Source organism: Erinaceus europaeus, chromosome 12, assembly GCF_950295315.1.
Source record: "Erinaceus europaeus chromosome 12, mEriEur2.1, whole genome shotgun sequence".
Lineage (NCBI taxonomy): Eukaryota > Metazoa > Chordata > Mammalia > Eulipotyphla > Erinaceidae > Erinaceus > Erinaceus europaeus.
Window position 1 is genome coordinate 1,615,387 of NC_080173.1, and position 19,580 is coordinate 1,634,966.

Sequence of the window (19,580 nt, forward strand, 5' to 3'; positions counted from 1 at the left end):
TTATGTCTTTGATAAATCGAATTCCCAGCTCTTTGCTTCCTTCCTGTTATTCAATTGTGTGTTTATTCTTTTTGCTGTGCAGCTTTGCATTCAATTCTGTAGTGGGCCAAATACATTTTCCTGACTCCGTTGATATCTTTCTTGGCTCTCTGACTTGTTTGGGCAAGTGGAATGTTACTCAGTAAAGGTCTTAAGTACACTTCTCTGATTTGAACTGACCTCCTAAAGACCTTTAACCTACTGTGGGAAGGCAAGTCCTACAGACTTACAGAGTCTTAAGTGACTAGACCTAATCTCAGGCACATTGGAGCAGTTCAGAACTGTCTAGCTCAGCCTACATCAGACTCCACAGTCAGTCTACAGACTCCTAGTCAGAAACGTCAATCTTGGCCCCTGCTGAAAATTTAGGCTTGCTGCTTACACAAAAACGGACCAACACTGTCAGATTCTACTAGCGTTTGACTTTAACTGTATTTTGTCTTTGCCTGTAGCAACAATTGAGTTCAAGCACAATTTAGAGGACAGAGATGGTGGAGGAAAATATTTTTAAGCAGAAAAGTAAACTAGGGCAACCAGACTGGACTAATTAAAGTGTTGTTCCTTAAGGAATACTATTAGATTCTAAAGTTGTCAGCTAAGTTTTAGCATTGGAACATTTCAAGTGGAAGATGTGCCACTAAACTAAATACACTCTCTAACTGCATTGCTTTAAAATTTGAATGCTGACAAGGAAGGGTTTCATGGGAAATTGTACTAATAGCATCTAATAGCCCGCCTCTTTGTTTAGAAACTTGTAAAATAATGTCATTCCAAAGAGATCATCGTAGGTATATTCTCAAAAACCAAGGCTAGTGTCTGTTCTGAAGGAGAAAAGGCTTGGGTTACAGGTCTTTGTGGTGTAGTAATGCACTTGGTCACAGTTCAGGGGTAAAGAGGAGACCAGATGGAAGAGAATCATTCGTCAGTATTATAAAAGAAAGTAACCAGAGATGAGTGAGAAGGGAGATGCAAAGCCCTATCCTGATCAAATATCTGGAGTCCGAGAATGATAAGCAAACCCTAGGTTTCCACCAACAGAATCTTGGAAAAAGATAGCGGGGATCTGTGCTACCGTAGCAGTAGGAGAAATGCCAGCTCGCCAGGTTTCACACTGATCATCTGCCCAGCTGCTGATGCGTTTATTGCAAAAAGATGGCATGGGACTGAAATCGCAGAGACTGTTAGGCCTTTAGCTTGAGTAGATATGCTTGTGGAGGGAATACTGCACAATACTTTATTGTCATCAGAGGCGCTTTCTAAGTAAAATTTCAGTGACTTTTAGTTTGTGTACAATATTGTCGTCTCTGAAATTTAAATGAAGTCAAACACATTTCTTCAGCATGATGTTTTTAGGTGTGTCAGTGCTGTAACATGAATCAGACCCTCATTCTTTGTATTATGAGTAATATTCTATTATATAGACCATACTATACTTTATCCATTTACCAGTTACTAACAAAAGTTACTTCTATTTTTGGGCTACCATGAATCATGCTGTTATGAACATTTAAAGTTTTTAAAATTATATTTATTTCATTAGAAGATTTTTTTTTTTTTTAGTGATTTAATAATGATCGATAAGATTGTGGGATAAGAGGGTTACAGTTCCCACCACCAGAGTTCCACATTCTGTCCCCTCCATTAAAAACCTCCCTATTCTTTATCCTTCTGGGAGTATGGACCAAAGATCTTTTGGGGGTGCAGAAGGTGGGAGTTCTGGCTTGCATAATTGCTTCTCCACTAGACATGGCTATTGAAAGGTCGATCCATACTTCCAGCCTGTTTCTGTCTTTCCCTAGTGGGGTAGGGCTCTGGGGCGGTAAGGTTCCAGGACTCAATGGTGAGACTGTCTACCCAGGGAAGTCAGGTTGGCATCATAGTAGCATCTGTAACTTGGTGGCTGAAAAACATTAAGATATAAAATAGAACAATTTGTTTAAAAAACAGGAACCCAAAGATAAGAATAGAGCAGATGAAATTTGGGGCCTTCACGTTAGAAGAAGTTAGGAAGTCTATTTTAGGCCTATCCCAAGGGGCCTGTGACTTTACTAATTTTTGCCTGCGCCTGACAGCTAACATGCAGGTGGGCTAAAGGTATTGTCTGGAGAGATGGTGTCAGAGTTGGATCTGGGCAAATAAGGGAAAAGTGTATAAGTACCACTTAACTATAAACCCTATAAATCTGACCTAGGACCCATGTCTATTCATATTTAGCACAGGAGCCTGTGTAATCTCTGCATCCCTGTCAGTCTGAGCTCATAGTCCATGGTCATAGCTGGAACATTCTAGGCTACTCTCATTTCAGTACCAACCTTCCTCAAGTGGCAGACTCACTAAACAACAACAACAACAACAAACCCTCAAATAAATAGAATTGTAAATGATAGGGGAGATATCACATCACAACAGACACCACAGAAATCCAAAATACCATGTGAAGCTTCTACAAACAACTATATGCCACCAAGTTAGAGAACCTGGAAAGAATGAAAGAATTCTTAGAAACATATACCCTTCCAAAACTGAATCAGGAACACTGCAAAGCTTAAATGGACCTATCAAAGCCAAAGAAATCAAAATAGTTATTAAGAACCTTCCCTACAGTAAAAGTTCAGGATAAGATAGCCTTATAAATAAATTCTTTTTTAAAAAAAATATTTACTTTATTTATTTATTCCCTTTTGTTGCCCTTGTTGTTTTATTTTTGTAGTTATTATTGTTGTTGTCGTTGTTGGATAGGACAGAGAGAAATGGAGAGAGGAGGGGAAGACAGAGAGAAGGAGAGAAAGACAGACACCTGCAGACCTGCTTCACCACCTGTGAAGCGACTCCCCTGCAGGTGGGGAGCCGGGGTTCGAACCGGGATCCTTATGCCGGTCCTTGTGCTTTGCGCCACCTGTGCTTAACCCCTGCGCTACAGCCCGACTCACAAATAAATTCTACAAAACCTTCAGGTTCCAAAAGAACCTGTCTTCAGACACAGGAATACTCCCTTCCACCTTCTATGAAGCCAACATCACCATGATACCAAAAGCAGACAGGGACACAACAAAAAAGAAAATTATAGACCAATAGTTTTGATGAACATAGAAGCTAAAATATTGAACAAAATTCCAGCCAACAAGATACAGCAGTATATTAAAAAGATTGTTCATGGGGGCCAGGCGCAGGTTAAGTGCTTGTGGTGCAAAGTGCACAGACCGCGTAAGGATCCTGGTTCAAGCCCCCGGCTCCCCACCTTCAGGGGAGTCGCTTCATGGGCAGTGAAGCAGGTCTGCAGGTGTCTGTCTTTCTTTTCCCCTCTCTGTCTCCCTTCCTCTCTCAATTTTTCTCTGTCCTGTCCAACAACAGTAACAATAGCAACAACAAGGGCAACAAAAACGGGGGGGGGGGGTGTCCAGGAACAGAGGATTCGTAGTGCAGGCACCAAGCACCAGCAATAACCCTGGAGGCAAAAAAAAAAAAAAGTTCATCTTGACCAAGTGGATTTAACCCAGGAATGTAAGGCTGGTTCAGTATATGTTACTGTAGTACATACAATATATACACAAACTTGAGTTTTTCTTAGGAGAAAGCTGGCTTTTGCCATTACCAGACGTGAGAGTCAGTAATGTGTAGATAAAAGGAAACAGTAAAAAACAATGTCTTCTTTTTTCAAAGGCAGAGTATATTCATAGGTCATGCATATTTTTATATACTTTCTCGGATAGACTGAGTAAGAAATAAGCACTATGATCCCATTAGCAATTATACATGTTGAATTGTCAAGCAAATGAATAATCTTCTTTCATGCTTGTTGAGGGCAAAGTTATCAAAGACCATTGCTCTAATTGTAACACTTACTGCATTGTACTAGGGTACAGTCAGGGCCTCGTAAGGATCAATCCCTGCTTTTCACTATGTTCAGTTTTCAGTGCCAGACCTGGGCCGAGGTACCCATTAGATTGTGAAAACCGCTGTCAGCGTGCCCTGCTCTGAGTTGTTACAGAAGATAGATTTAGTAGAAAAGGAAAGACCTTCCCTGACTAGTCCTTTTGTTCTCTTCTGACAGGTGGCATCTCCACAGAAAGCGACTGTGCTTTTGAGCCAGACTGTGCGGTGCCCCCACTCGCAGCGAGTGAAGGCATGCAGCATATTCGGATCATGGAGGGCATGTCTCGCTCTCTCCCGTCCTCCCCCTTACTCACACATCAGTCTATCAGTGTGCGGCTCCAGCCTGTGAAGAAGCTCACTGGTAAGGACCTTCTGAATTGAGTTTCTTGAACAGGAAACTAACTGGCAGACCTGTAGGTCAGGTCATGCCAGCTGTGTTTGTGTGACTCTTTCGGGCTTGCCTCTGGGGCTGTCCTCTGTCACAGACTTGGAAAGTGGAGCTTCTGCTGATTTTCACTTAGGAATTAGAAGCGTACTCTGTTTGACATATTGATGTATTTATTTTCTACAGGATCCATCTGCTGTAGACATGGTTGTTTTTCTTTCTAGGATCTCAGGGAATTTCTAGTTTTGCCAGAATGTGCTGTTGTCTGACTTCATTTATCAGCTTTTTCATGTCAGATTATTAACTGAAACATTGAAATAATTGGGTTAAAAGCTTGATATTCATCAAAGGTACATAAATGATTTTTCATTTGACTTCTTGAGTTAGACATTTCATGTGTGTTCTTTAAAGCTGACTTAGCTGTTCTCCCCCCCACAGCACATTCCTACGACTTCTTAGGACATTTTCTGTAGCTCATAAATTGTAGACTGCATTGACTTGAATAGGATCTCACAATATGGATAACACATTCTGACTGAGTTGTTAGGGTTAGAACCATTTTAAGTGAACTTTCATTTTGGGGGAAGAATTTTTAATGTCTAACGACCACTTATGTGTGAGAATGTGCAAGCTGTTATTTTAGTGGATTTCTTTCAGCATGCTCAGTACATTATCAATATCAGTAACTCGACTACAGTTGATAGGTTTGAGTTCATGAAGGCAGTTCATTTTCAAAGGACATAATGATCACTTTCTTTGTGTCTGGCATTAAACAAGACAAGATTTATCATGACAAATCAAGAGCAAAGGAAATAAACATACAATGTCTTGATCTCCATCTAGATCTTAGATAGACTGAAATTTTCAGTTTATGTACTTTGCATTTCATTGGAATAATAGTATTTACTCAGTACTACAGTGCATAAATTGTTCCTTTTACACATTGCAGAAAGAACTAGTGTCGTTCCCTTTCTGCATGGTGTGTTGTCTTTAGACATCACTAAATACCTGATTCTTGTGTAAAAGTCAGTAAAGTGCCTAGTAGCATTTTTGTTTTCTTCTGGTATCTAAAAGTAAAATAAACTTTATGTGATTGGGCTTGAGAATTTATAGAGGAAGAAGAAAAAGGTTACAGCAGTGAAGTGTTGAGTGACAAACATGTACAAGTTTACATATTCCCATTTATCTCTGATTTACAAATAAGTAAATTAAGTCTTAAAGCGTATTGCTCAAGGTAATCTGACTAGAAATCTGTCAGTGCTAATATTATTCTCTCGACCTTTAAGCTCCAAATTTATCTCATTTTACTAGTAAAAGAAATTGAGGTTCAGAGAATTTAATTTACCCACTCACTTCGTATGGTCTTAACAGAAATTATAGCAAATGGACTAAGAAGTACAGGAAAGCGAGGCCGCGTTTGCGTGCACATCCATTTTCCTTCGCTTACTTGGCTGTCGCGCCTGTGAGAAGCATGGAAAGTGTGTGTAAGTACACACTGCTGACTCCCATTCTCGGTGGTAGAAGAGTTGCCACAGCTCCCTAGGTTCTTACTCAGTGCTCTTTCCAAGATGTTTTTGTTCATAATATCATAAAGCCCCTCAGCATACTTCTGAAAATGTGATAATTAGCCAAGGGACAGTAATTCATTCATTCATTCCACTATGAGAACACTGACTGGTGACTGAGACATCCTGGGAAGTCACTCAAAGCTATTAGACATTTAGAAAAGCTTACACAGAATGTAGTTTACACAGTCTGATATGTATCGGTGTGTTTATCTGTTCTTTATGCAGGAGTAATTGCCCTGTATGGGGGAGGCACTGGAATCCAGATGTATTGTAGTGAATTTTATTATTTAAAACTTCTTTACAGAAAACAACAATGCTCTAACTTTATCTTTAGGGAAAAAATATGGTTAGTATGAAGACATAGTAAGGTTTCCTTTTTTTTTTTTTTCTATTTAAAAAAAAATCAGAATCTCAATTTTAAGAGCCAGTTTCTTTTCTTTTTAATTAATTAGTTAATTTTATTTACCAGACCTCTGCTCAGCTCTGCTTTCTGGTGGTGTGGGGGATTGAACCTGGGACTTCAGAGCCTCAGGCATGAGTCTCTTTGCAGAACCATTATGCTAGCTAGCTTCCCCCAACCCCACCCTATAGTAAGGTTTCTTGAATATGCAACCTAACCTACAATAAAGTTGGATAAGTGTTACTTTTCTCATTTTTACTTTTGATAATGTGAAAACTTAGTCTTGAGATAATTATTGGAAAACTAATTTTTTATCTTTTTTATCATTTTATTGGGATTGTGAATGGTTTACAGTTCAGTTGTTGGCACATAGGTAGTTTTTCGTCTCCCTGGGATCTCCCAATGACAGGTATCTGCAAAACACTATCACCTACAACTTGGGTCCTTTCCCAGTGACCTGTACCAGGGTCCCAAAGTGCTCTCCCCAGCCCTCCCCCTTCGCCAGAGTCCTTTGCTTTGGTGCAAAGTTTTGTATTTCTACATGTATTTTCTGTTCTTGCTTCTCAAGTTCTGCCCACAAGTGACATCATCCAACAGAGACAAAAAATAATGCAACTGCCCTATTTTAATGGTGACGGCAAGCAGACATACATTGAATCTTACAAAATGCTTCATAGGTTTCTGTAAGCTCATTCTTGGTTTCATGACTGTCAAAGTAGTTTATCCAGTTCCTAAACTGATATGTGTCTATTTAAAAAAATTTTTTTATTTATAAAATGGAAATACTGACAAGACCATAGGATAAGAGGGGTACAACTCCACACAGTTTCCACCACCAGAACTCTCTATCCCATCACCTCCCTTGATAGCTTCCCTATTCTCTGTCCCTCTGGGAGTATGGACCCAGGGATCATTGTGGGGTGCAGAAGGTGGAAGGTCTGGCTTCTGTAATTGCTTCTTCACTGGACATGGGTGTTGACAGGTGGATCCACACTCCCAGCCTGCCTCTCTCTTTCCCTAGTGGGGCAGGGCTCTGGGAAGGTGGGGCTCCAAGGCTACCTTTTTTTTATCTTAGAAGTGAAAAAGGTGTAATATTGCAGCTTCACACCCATCCTTCCTTATGAATTTATTTCCTCTTTGATTCAGAAGTGATAAAAACATACTTTCTTGCTTTTCCCAGTCATTTTACTGGGGGATTATTGGCTTACAGTTCACTTGTTAACACATAGGTTCAGTTTCACTTCTCCCTGTGATAGGTGTCTGCACAGCATCCTGAACCCTGTCTTTAGTCCTTTTTCATCCCCCCCAAGATAGAATTCATGTTTGCCATGAAAATTGAAATATCTAATACATGAGGCATTACTAATAAACATGAAATGAGTTATACCTTTTCTAATGTATTGCCCTCTCCAGCACCCACAAATGCATAAAAAAGAAATAAATAAAGGAGGGGGAAGATTATGCTTATTAATTTCATTAGTAAAATCCTTACCTATGTGAAATTTAAAAAAAATTGAATTATCTTTATTTATTTATTGGATAGAGACAGCCAGAAATTGAGAAGGGGAGAGAGAGACAGAGAGACACATGCAGCCCTGCTTCACCACTTGCAAAGCTTTCCCCCTGAAGGTGGGGACCGGGGACTAGAACCCAGATCCTTGCACACTGTATAACATGTGTGCTCAACCAGGTTCACCATCACCCAGCCCCTTCTATGTGAAATTCTTTTTGTCAAATTCAGTTTTTCTCAGTATGTGGTCCCTGGATCACTTTCACTAGGAGTCCTGGAGTACTTTAGAGTACTACATTAGGAATACTGAGTACCTCAGAGTACTACATTAGGAATACTGAGTACCTCAGAGTACTACATTAGGAGTCCTGGAGTACCTCAGAGTACTTCATTAGGAGTCCTGGAGTACCACATTAGGAATACTGGAGTACCTCAGAGTACTACATTAGGAGTACTGGAGTACCTCAAGAGTACTTCACTAGGAGTCCTGGAGTACCTCAGAGTACTTCATTAGGAGTCCTGGAGTACCTCAGAGTACTACATTAGGAATACTGGAGTACCTCAGAGTACTACATTAGGAGTACTGGAGTACTTCAGAGTACTTCACTAGGAGTCCTGGAGTACCTCAGAGTACTTCATTAGGAATACTGGAGTGCCTCAGAGTACTACATTTGGAGTACTTCAGAGTACTTCACTAGGAGTCCTGGAGTACCTCAGAGTACTACATTAGGAATACTGGAGTACCTCAGAGTATTTCATTAGGAATACTGGAGTACCTCAGAGTACTACATTAGGAGTACTGGAGTACTTCCTGCAAATGCACATTCCTGAACACCCACATTCACTGAATCCATCCCACTTCAGAGATTTTTCTTGTTGTTAAAATTCGGAGGCTCTTGCCGGCCGGCTGGCTTCACGGCGGGTAACAGAGACGCGGAGACAACGGCTGGGCAGGGCAGCTGTATTTCTTTATTCAGGAACAACGATTCACAAACTAAGACAAACTAATCACCAAACAGAACTCGGCTGTCTCTTTGTGGCGGCACAAGCACTCTCTCTGACTCTCCAACTCAGGAACCCCTCTCGCAAGCACTCTCCCTAACTCTCAGACTCAGGAACCCCTCTCGCAAGCACTCTCCCTAACTCTCGAACCCAGGAACCCCTCTCGCAAGCACTCTCCCTAACTCTCGAACCCAGGAACCCTCTCTCGGGGTTCCTTGGGGCGGGGCCAAGCAGGCCCGCGAAACTAACTGGACTGATCTAATTCTCTCGGTGGGGGAGAACTAGAACCCAATGTAAAACATACAACATTTCTCATGAAATCTGGACCCCAGGAGTCTGTATTTTTAGCAATCGACTTGGCTTGCTTAATTTTGAGAAGCTCTGCTCTGAGCAGTTTGCTTTAGAGAATTGTTTTATTCTGGCACTAAGTAAGAACTTTTGTTTCCTTTTTCTTTGGTCAGCTCTGGGGCTTTAGCACTCCAGACTAACTTTTTTCAGAGAGAGACAGAAAGGTATGCACGAGAGGGAAAGAAACCACAGCTGCCCGAACTTGCATAAGACTTGTGAGAACTGTGGTGGCTCTCTTTGGGAGCCTCAGCTCCCGAAGCGCATGAAGCACCAGCCTGGCTTGTGCCCAGATATTTTGCTGGCCCCAGTGACTGCTTGCTTGCTTGTTTACCAGAGCACCGCCCAGCTCTGGTGTGTTGTGGTAAGGGGGGACTTCCTAGTCTCAAATCACTATGCTATCTGCCTGGACCCGGAGCTTCTTTCTCTAAATCAACATTAGTTATAACATATAATTTTTTAAAAAGATTTTATTTATTTATTCATAAAAAATGATAGGAGAGAGAGAAAGAACCAGACATCACTCTGGTACATGTGCTGCCAGGGATTGAACTCAGGACCTTATGCTTGAGAGTCCAATGCCTTATCCACTACGCCACCTCCGGACCACATAACGTATATTTTAAACCTTAAAATGTTTTAGAAGGGAGTTGGGCGGTAGCGCAGCGGGTTAAGCGCATGTGACATATAGTGCAAGGACCGGCTTAAGGATCCCGTTTTGAGCCCCCAGCTCCCCACCTGCAGGGGAGTCACTTCACAGGCGGTGAAGCAGGTCTGCAGGTGGCTTTCTCTCCCCCTCTCTGTCTTCTCCTCTTCTCTCCATTTCTCTCTGTCCTGTCCAGCACTTCTTCTAGCGTTTGCCCTTCTTCCGTAGCCAGTCAATAGCGTCAGGTTGAGCCTGATGTAAAGTTTCGAGACCTCCTTTGAATCTGGAGAGGTGGCAGTCGTTGACTATGTGGGTCATAGTCTGTCTGTAGCTGCAGGAGCAGTTCGGGTCGTCAATAATAACTACAACAATAAAACAACAAGGGCAACAAAAGGGAATAAATAAATATTAAAAATATATTTTAAATGTTTTGGAAGAGAGCTTTCAAAAATTTATTTTATGTTGTATTTGCCTTAATATTGGACTTAACCTAACCTTTTCTTGATGACTCGAAATTCTTATTAGCATGAAAAGTCAAACTGCAGAGTGATATTCCACCTTAGGAGAGAAGACACAGCTGTTAGATATTGAAGGCACCCAAACCATTGTATATTTTCGCTCTTTTCTCCTTTACTCTCTCACCTCATTTTTCACTACTCTTATTTTTATTTGCCTGCTATAATTTCCTCCTATTTTTAAATATAATTTTTAAAAATTTAGTTGCCACCAGGGTTATTGCTGGGCCTCAGTGCCTGCTGATGAATCCTCTCCTCTTGATGCTTCTGGGTTTGTTTTTTTCTCTCTGTAGAGCCAGAAACTGAGGGCGAGGAAGAGGTAGTAGAGAAGGCCCAGAGAAAGGGAAAGAGACTCCTACAGCTTTGCTCCACCAAGGTTCCACACACTGTCCCCAGCTACAGGGTAAATCTTTGTAAGTGGTGAAGCAGTGCTACAGGCATTTCTCTGTCTCTCTCCCCATCTCTCTCAATTTCTCAGTACCCCTCCCTCTCAACTTCTCTCTGTCCTACCAAATTAAATAAATAAAGTTAAAAGAGAAGAAAAGAAACTATGACATTACTTTTCGACAGAATTATACATTATCACAAATTACTTATAAAAACTCTTTGTAAACTCTCAGTTTCCATTTCATTGTCTCACTGTAATCAGTTAAGACCTCCTACAAGATACTCCTTTTCACTTTAAGACTGCAATTTTTAAAAAATTATTTCTATATTGGGGCATTAATGTTTTACAGTTGACGGTAAATACAATAGTTTGTACATGCATACCATTTCTCAGTTTTCCATACAAAAATACAACGCCCCCCCCCCCCCCCAGGTCCTCCTCTGCCATCCTGTTCCAGGACCTGAACCCACCCCCCCACCCCAGAGTCTTTGACTTTGGTGCAATACACCAACTCCAGTCCAGATTCTGCTTAGTGTTTTCCCTTCTGATCTTGTTTTTCAGCTTCTGTCTGTGAGTGAGATCATCCCATATGCATCCTTCAGTTTCTGACTTATCTCACTTAGCATGATTCCTTTAAGCTCCCTCCAAGATGGGCTGAAAATGGTGAAATCACCATTTTTTAATTTTTTATTTTATTTTATTTATAAAAAGGAAACACTGATAAAACCCGAGCCTGAAATCTGATATGCAGGTGGATCCAAGTTATTTTCTGGGGAGACGATGTCATGGCTGGAAAAAGGACCAGAAAGCTGCATCAGGGAAGATAGTAGCTCCCAGATATGGGAAAGGTGTATACGTCTTGTTGACTGTAAACCCCATCAACTTGATGTGATCTGGAGCCTATGTTATGCATGTACAAATTACTGCATTTTACTGTCAACTGTAAATCATTAATTCCCTAATAAAGAAACTAAGAAAAGTATTTGCCCCATCTACACAGAGAGACATGTACTGAAGGCATATGATTGCTTGGCGAGTCTGTGTGAGGGTCTGAATGATGCACCCTGGAATTCCTGCTCCTTGTAAGCCTAAAGCAGTAGCACTGCCTGCCAGTTATCTCGGAGGAAGCAGATGCTCAGCTTCGTGACTCCCAGGAACTCAGATCTCCCAACATGTGGCTTTCTTCGATTTCTTCATTGTAATGGGAAGGTGCAGCTGAGAGGCCACATGCCTATGGTTCAACTCAAGGCATCTGAGACATGTCGATTTTTGTCTTTCCAGCCAGAGGAGTATAAGAACACAAGTTAAGAGAAATGGAGAGAGGAGGGGAAGACAGAGAGGGGAGAGAAAGACAGACACCTGCAGACCTGCTTCACCACCTGTGAAGTGATGCCCCTGCAGGTGGGGAGCCGGGAGCTCGAACCAGGATCCTTGAGCCAGTCCTTGCGCTTTGCGCCACCTGAGCTTAACCCGCTGCGCTACCGCCCAACCGCCCGTTTTTTTTTTTTTTTTGTATTAACTGAGACCAGTGATATATTGTTGGTGAGGTAGCTCTCTAAATGGCTAGTCTCTTACTATGTCTTGTGAACCTTCTCAGCAAACTGATAGTTTGTTCCTTTATTTTCTTTATGTTCCTCACAGTGCTTTGGTACTTTGGGATGAACCAGTGATTCCTATTGGTAATTCTAAGTACCTCACAATTCTGATAGTGATGCTATTTTGACTAATCCATTTAGCATAAACATTGAAGTCTTATCGGTGATTTTCTTTTATAAGTCAGGTTGCCCAAATAAACTGTCACGATGCAGGATCCACCTAGCCGCTACACTGTGGTTTATTGTTGGAATCATTTTAGCTTCTGTGCTGCAATGGATTCCTTTTAGTAATGAAATCATATTAAATGAACCCCTTTTAGAAATCATCGCAGTTCCCAAAGGTAATGTTCACACTTTCACTCTGCATTTGCCTTATTAGTAAATGAATCAAAGGTACACACTTTTTTCTAATTATTTGTCATTATTTTTCCAGCAGTGATTTAGTTCTGTGAAAGCCAGTTAACCATGTAAAATAAGTAAGTTTTCTGGAGACAGGGTGACGACTTCTTCTTCTAGCGTTTGCCCTTCTTCCGTAGCCAGTCAACAGCGTCAGGTTGAGCCTGATGTCAAGTTTCGAGACCTCCTTTGAATCTGGAGAGGTGGCAGTCGTTGACTATGTGGGTCATAGTCTGTCTGGAGCCGCAGGGGCAGTTCGGGTCGTCTCTGGCTCCCCAGCGATGGAACATAGCGGCGCACCGGCCATGGCCTCTTCGATAGCGATTGAGGAGGGCCCGATCATAACGTGCTAGGTCAAAGCCGGGTGGACGCTCGCAGGGGTCTGTGATGAGGTGTTTGTTCTTGACCTCAGCTGACTGCCAACTCTGTTTCCAAGAGTCTGGAACAGAGAAGTTCAGTGTAGGCGTAGGGGACCAGATTGGGTAACGAGACATCAAGCGTTGGACAGGGTGGGCGAAGATATCCACGTATATTGGCAGGTCCGGTTGAGCATAGACGTGGGAAGAGCAAGACTGGGCACTGATACTACTGTGTATCACATGAGGATGAGGTGTGCAGCTCCATAGTAAGGGTTTTTGCTTGTCACCTGCAGAGCAAGACGGGACACTGATACTGCCGTGTATCACATGAGGATGAGGTGTGCAGCTCCAGAGTAAGGGTTTTTACTGATACCGCCGTGTGTCACATGAGGATGAGGTATGCAGCTCCATAGTAAGGGTTTTTGCCTGTCACCTGCAGAGCAAGACGGAGTTCTGATACTACTGTGTATCACATGAGGATGAGGTGTGTGGCTCCATAGTAAGGGTTTTTGCTTGTCACCTGCAGAGCAAGACGGGACACTGATACTACTGTGTATCACATGAGGATGAGGTGTGCAGCTCCAGAGTAAGGGTTTTTGCTTGTCACCTGCAGAACAAGATGGGGCACTGATACCGCCGTGTATCACATGAGGATGAGGTGTGCAGCTCCATAGTAAGGGTTTTTGCTTGTCACCTGCAGAACAAGACTGGACACTGATACTACTGTGTATCACATGAGGATGAGGTGTGCAGTTCCATAGTAAGGGTTTTTGCTTGTCACCTACAGAGCAAGACGGGGTTCTGATACCGCCATGTATCACATGAGGATGAGGTGTTGAGCTCCATAGTAAGGGTTTTTACTGATACCGCCGTGTGTCACATGAGGATGAGGTATGCAGCTCCATAGTAAGGGTTTTTGCCTGTCACCTGCAGAACCAGACGGGGCACTGATACTACTGTGTATCACATGAGGATGAGGTGTGCAGCTCCATAGTAAGGGTTTTTGCTTGTCACCTGTAGAGCAAGACGGGGTACTGATACTACTGTGTATCACATGAGGATGAGGTGTGCAGTTCCATAGTAAGGGTTTTTGCTTGTCACCTGTAGAACAAACGGGGCACTGATACCACCATGTATCACATGAGGATGAGATGTGCAGCTCCATAGTAAGGGTTTTTGCTTGTCACCTGCAGAACCAGACGGGGACACTGATACCGCCGTGTATCACATGAGGATGAGGTATGCAGCTCCATAGTAAGGGTTTTTGCTTGTCACCTGTAGAGCAAGACGGGACACTGATACTACTGTGTATCACATGAGGATGAGGTGTACAGCTCCATAGTAAGGGTTTTTGCTTGTCACCTGCAGAGCAAGACGGGGCACTGATACCGCCGTGTATCACATGAGGATGAGGTGTGCAGCTCCATAGTAAGGGTTTTTGCTTGTCACCTGCAGAACAAGATGGGGCACTGATACTACTGTGTATCACATGAGGGTTTTTGCTTGTCACCTGCAGAACAAGATGGGGCACTGATACTACTGTGTATCACATGAGGATGAGGTGTGCGGCTCCATAGTAAGGGTTTTTGCTTGTCACCTGCAGAAGAAGACGGGGCACTGATACTGCCGTGTATCACATGAGGATGAGGTGTGCATCTCCATAGTAAGGGTTTTTGCTTGTCACCTGCAGAGCATGACGGGGCACTGATACCGCCGTGTATCACATGAGGATTAGGTGTGCAGCTCCATAGTAAGGGTTTTTGCTTTTTTTTCATCTAGAAATGATGAAAAACAAACAAACTATAGATGAAATTGAAGAATGAATTAGTGGGGGCCTGGCTACTCACGCAGTTGGGCAGTGCCTTACCATCAGAGCTTTGGGGCATCAGGTAAATGAGGCCAGCTGGAAAGAAAAAGACCCATACTCTATCATCTCATTTATAGCTGAAACTTAAGAAGAAAAGGCCAGTAAGCGAAAATGTGCAAGGGCATTTGAACTAGATGCAGTAGTGTATTGCGCCAAAGCAAAGGGCTCTATGAAGGAGGGAAAGGGGCAGGGTGAAGTGACATTAAGTCGTGGTGTGTCTCCTAGACCCCAGTCAAGGGAAGATGAGAAACTGTGCCTGCGTGTTAAAGACTTGACTGTATACCATGAAGCCAAACAAGTAGTGAAATAAAGTGGTCCTGCGCGGGAGCCCGGGCACCACGTGGGGGCATCCTAGGGCTGGGGGGCTCCACCGGCGGCAGAGCAGTGCTGCCGCTGTTTCTCTTTCATTGCTCTTCCTTTCTGTCTCTATCAAAAATGTTTTTAAATGTGAAAAAATCAGCCTGCGAGTTGTGGAATCAGTACATGTTTGGTGCCCCAGTGCCCAGGGAAGAAAAGATTATTTAAGTAAACTTTTAAAATAACTGCTGAAGTCCATGTCCAGTGGAGAAGCAATGACAGAAGCCAGAACTCCCACCTTCTGCTCCCCATAATGACCCTGGGTCCATGCTCCCAGAGGCTTAAAGAAAAGGGGAGCTTCCAGTGGAAGGGATGGGATATGGAGCTCTTCTGGTGGGATCTGTGTGGAATATTACACTTCTTATCCTACAATCATTATTAAATCACTAATAAGAAAAGAAAAATAATAAAATTAGCCTAGTAACTATAGAAATCAGAGATTTCTAAGAGTCAGCAGAGCCAAGATGACTTTATAGGGAAGTTTTACTAAAAGTTCAAGTAATAGTAATGTTTATTGGGCCATTTCTGTGTTCCAGACAATAGCAGTGAATCTTCTATGTGAATAAGCCAGTTTACTTTTCAGTGATGGCAAGCTTTATGCTATAGCCTATTCTTTGATGAGTAGTTTCAGCCATGACTTCCATGTCTCATGGACAGAAATGTGTGTCTTTGTGATTCACCTCTTTAGAGTTATGTGAAGAAGTGAACCTCCTCTTTCTCACATCACCACACCTGCTCATCAGGGTCTTCATTTAAGATATGTCCATTGTCAGGATGGCTTTGCGTCTACTTTACTTTCCTCGTTTTTAATTATCTTTATGTATTTATTGGATAGAGTCAGCCAGAAATCAAGAGGGAAGGGGGAGATAGAGAGGGAGAGAGACAGAGAGACACCTGCAGCCTTGCTTCACCACTCACAAAGCTTTCCCCTGCAGGTGGGGACCAGGGACTCAAACCCTGGTCTCTGCACATTGTCACATGTGCATTCAACCAGGTGTGCCACCACCCAGCCCCATTTTCCTCATTTTGTAGTCCTGTAACTATATAAAACTGAATGTGAGCTTATATTAGAATTACTTTTCTTCTCTTTAATTTTATTGACTTATTATTGGATAGAGAGAAATTGAGAGGGGAGAGGGAGGTAGAGGGAGAGAGACATCTGCAGCCCTGCTCCACCACTCATGAAACTTCCCCCTGAAGGTGGGAACCAGCGGCTTGAACCTGGGGCCTTGCACACTATAATGTGAGTGCTTAACCAGGTGCACCACCACCTGGCCCCTAAGAATTACTTTTCTTTGGGGGAGTCGGGTGGTAGTGCAGTGGGTTAAGCGCAGGTGGCGTGAAGTGCAAGGATCGGCGTTAAGAATCCCGGCTCGACCCCCTGGCTCCCCACCTGCAGGGGAGTCGTTTCACAAGCGCTGAAGCAGGTCTGCAGGTGTCTGTCTTTCTCTCCCCCTCTCTGTTTTCCCCTCTCTCCATTTCTCTGTCCTATCCAACAACGATGACATCAATAAAAACAAGGGCAACAAAAGGGAAAACAAATAAATATTAAAAAAAGAATTACTTTTCTTTATGATCCTAATCAACTCATATTGGACCTTTTTCTTTGTAAATATTTTATGTGAAACTATGACATATCCATGTTTTGCCATCCTGCAGTCCTGTGGACATCCTAACTTCCTTTTTTGTTTTATCTAACCAGGGTTGTCTTTGGGGTTCAGTTCCTGCACTTAACTGTTCCCAGTGTCCATTTTCTTCTCCTTTGGGATGGGGGTGTGGGGAGAGAAGAAAGAGACAGCTGTAGCACTACTCTGCCACTTGTGATCCGCTTCGTGTAGAGGGGCAGCGTCTTGAGCCCTGGCTCTCCCGCACGGTGATGAGAGTGCTCTACCGCTGAGACACCGCCTGTGCCCCATGGCGTTATAAAAGCTGCGTTAATAGTTTCATTTTCTCTTAGGACTCACATGTAACCTGTGTGCACTCGGGATTGAAGTACAGTCATCCAGCGCCACTAACGCTTCAACGTTCACAGCTTCACTTTATCGCTGAGTATATTTTCAAATATTCTCATTATATAGTAATTAATGTAATAAATAGACTCATTGAGATTGGGAGAATGAGACAGTGCGCTCTCAGTTGTCTGAGTCAGTTATACACCTGTATTACAATCACAATGAAAATGACTGTCTGTGGACAGTAGGCCTCTGTATTCGAGCACCCCTGCCAATCCTTCAGTGCCAGGTGCAGCCACTCAACAGGCCGCTCTCCTTGTGTGTGTGCGTCAGGGCTGGGGCAAACAAGCCAGTCAGAGCGTGATTCTCTCCTACTCGATTCTACACCACTAAACATCAGAAGCATCTTTGCTCTTGTGTTTGCGATTTCTGAGAACCTTTATCTAAGCCCCATGATGACTCCTAAACGTGCTGCTTCTTCTATGCCTTCCGACGGTGAGATTGAGCACTGGAGGAAGATGCTGCCATCTTGGAGATGGCAAGAAAACCATGGAGGTTGCCTGCCATTACGATTTGAATGAGTCTACCATTCACTCCACCTGTAAAGATGCAAAGAACATCCCTGCAATGGCTGCTGTCTCTTCAACAAGGAGGCAAAGCTAGAGGGGGTGTGATTTCATGTCCAGAGGGCTCTAATCATGTTAACAACCGTGTCTAGAAGGTTATAGGTTTTCTTTGCTCTGACTGAAAATACTCGATTTATAAAGAATTGTACTTCACGGAAATTAACTTAGATGGTGGCGGCTGGAACTAATGAGCCACAATCAATGAGGGACGACTATTTTTTTTCTCCTATCGTGGAGTTTAGTGACTTCACAGCAGTTTTTATTCTACTCTCTTTTTTTTTTTTAGATTGAATTTTCTTTAACAATAAAGACTAAAATAAAATAAGTTTAGAAACTTTTTAAAATTTAAATTTAATTTAACTTATTGTAATGAGATAAATACAGAGAGAGGCCAGAGCACAACTCAGCTCTGTCTTGTGATAGTACGGGGGACTGAACCTGGGACCTCAGAGCCTGAGGCATGAGAGTCTTTTGCAGAACCACTGCACTGTCTCCCAGCCCTAGAGGTTGAGTATTGTTTGGGATGTTGTTGAGTATTAGTAGTTTCTTTTTGGAGGCAGAACGTTTTAAACATGACACACTTGGGAATCAGGTATACTTAGGTTCAAGAGTGTAACCCTGTGACTTCAGTGGAGTCGCACAACTACTCTGAGCACGTTTTCTAACATGTTCCAGACCATCGCCATCATCTTCATCTTCATCCTTGTTTCTACCTCACAGGGCGTTGTGTGTCAATAACTTAGTACAGAGTTTATCTAGTAGCAACTGATAAATAGAGGCTTACAACAGAATCACTACTTTTATTCTCTTTCCCAAGTACTGGATCTGGCCACCCCTTGCCCATCTTATGAAACGATCCCAGCTGCGTCCTAGTGCCCTTCAGAGCACAGGTCTTCTCAGCTGGTGTGCGTTCTGTTCTACCTGGTGGCATACTTAGCTTTCGTTATACTCTTCAGCTTTGACTATGCCCATCTCTCTGTACAGTTCTTTCTTGAACACAAGTTCATCTTTACTAAAAAACTTCTGGTATAGCCATAACTGTTATGTTGTCCCATGTGTTTTGGTTGTATGGATTGCATTTTATTTTCTGCTTCTAACCCATATTCTCAAGTTGTACTCTCCTTTAAGATCACTGACCAGTGTTTCATAGCTTTTTTAATCTAAGTGTGTGTGTGTGGGGTGGGGGGGAGAGACAACAGAACATTGTGTGGCACGTGTGACGCCAGTAGTTGAACTCGGGACCTGTGCATGCAAGTCGACACTGTGCCCTGCACACCTCCTCCCACTGTTAGTGAGGGCGTGACACCGGTAATTGAACTCGGGACCTGTGCATGCAAGTCGACACTGTGCCCTGCACACCTCCTCCCACTGTTAGCGAGGGTGTGACACCGGTAATTGAACTCGGGACCTGTGCATGCAAGTCGACACTGTGCCCTGCACACCTCCTCCCACTGTTAGCGAGGGCGTGACCCCAGAGCACAAACCACTCTCCCTCTCAGAGTTCCCTTGGTGCTGACCCTGGCACCCCTGTCTCTCTGGGATTAGACACATGATAAGATGTGCTTGACCTACTGAGCCATCCCTGGCCCCCTGGAATACCACTTTGTGGCTTTTTTCACCATTGCTGTTGTTGTTTTGACCAGAGTGATGCTCAGTTCTGGCTGCTGGTGGTGCAAATATCAGCCTCGAACCGCTCGCGTACAGACCCTGGGTACTGCTACTGTACTGTCTGCCCACCACTCGGGATGGGCACCACT

The 19,580-nt window shown here is 43.1% G+C and overlaps 1 protein-coding gene across 5 annotated transcripts in view; it reads left to right on the forward strand.

Moving 5' to 3' along the window:
* TANC2 (tetratricopeptide repeat, ankyrin repeat and coiled-coil containing 2) overlaps positions 1 to 19,580 on the forward strand; it is a 315,530-nt gene that overhangs the window by 118,190 nt on the left and 177,760 nt on the right. For all 5 annotated transcript variants that reach the window (XM_060202531.1, XM_060202528.1, XM_060202527.1 and 2 more), the window contains one exon: positions 4,091 to 4,273. In XM_060202531.1, coding sequence (XP_060058514.1) covers positions 4,165 to 4,273 — 109 coding nt within the window. In that variant the 5' untranslated portion in view covers positions 4,091 to 4,164. The remainder of the gene's footprint in view (positions 1 to 4,090; positions 4,274 to 19,580) is intronic.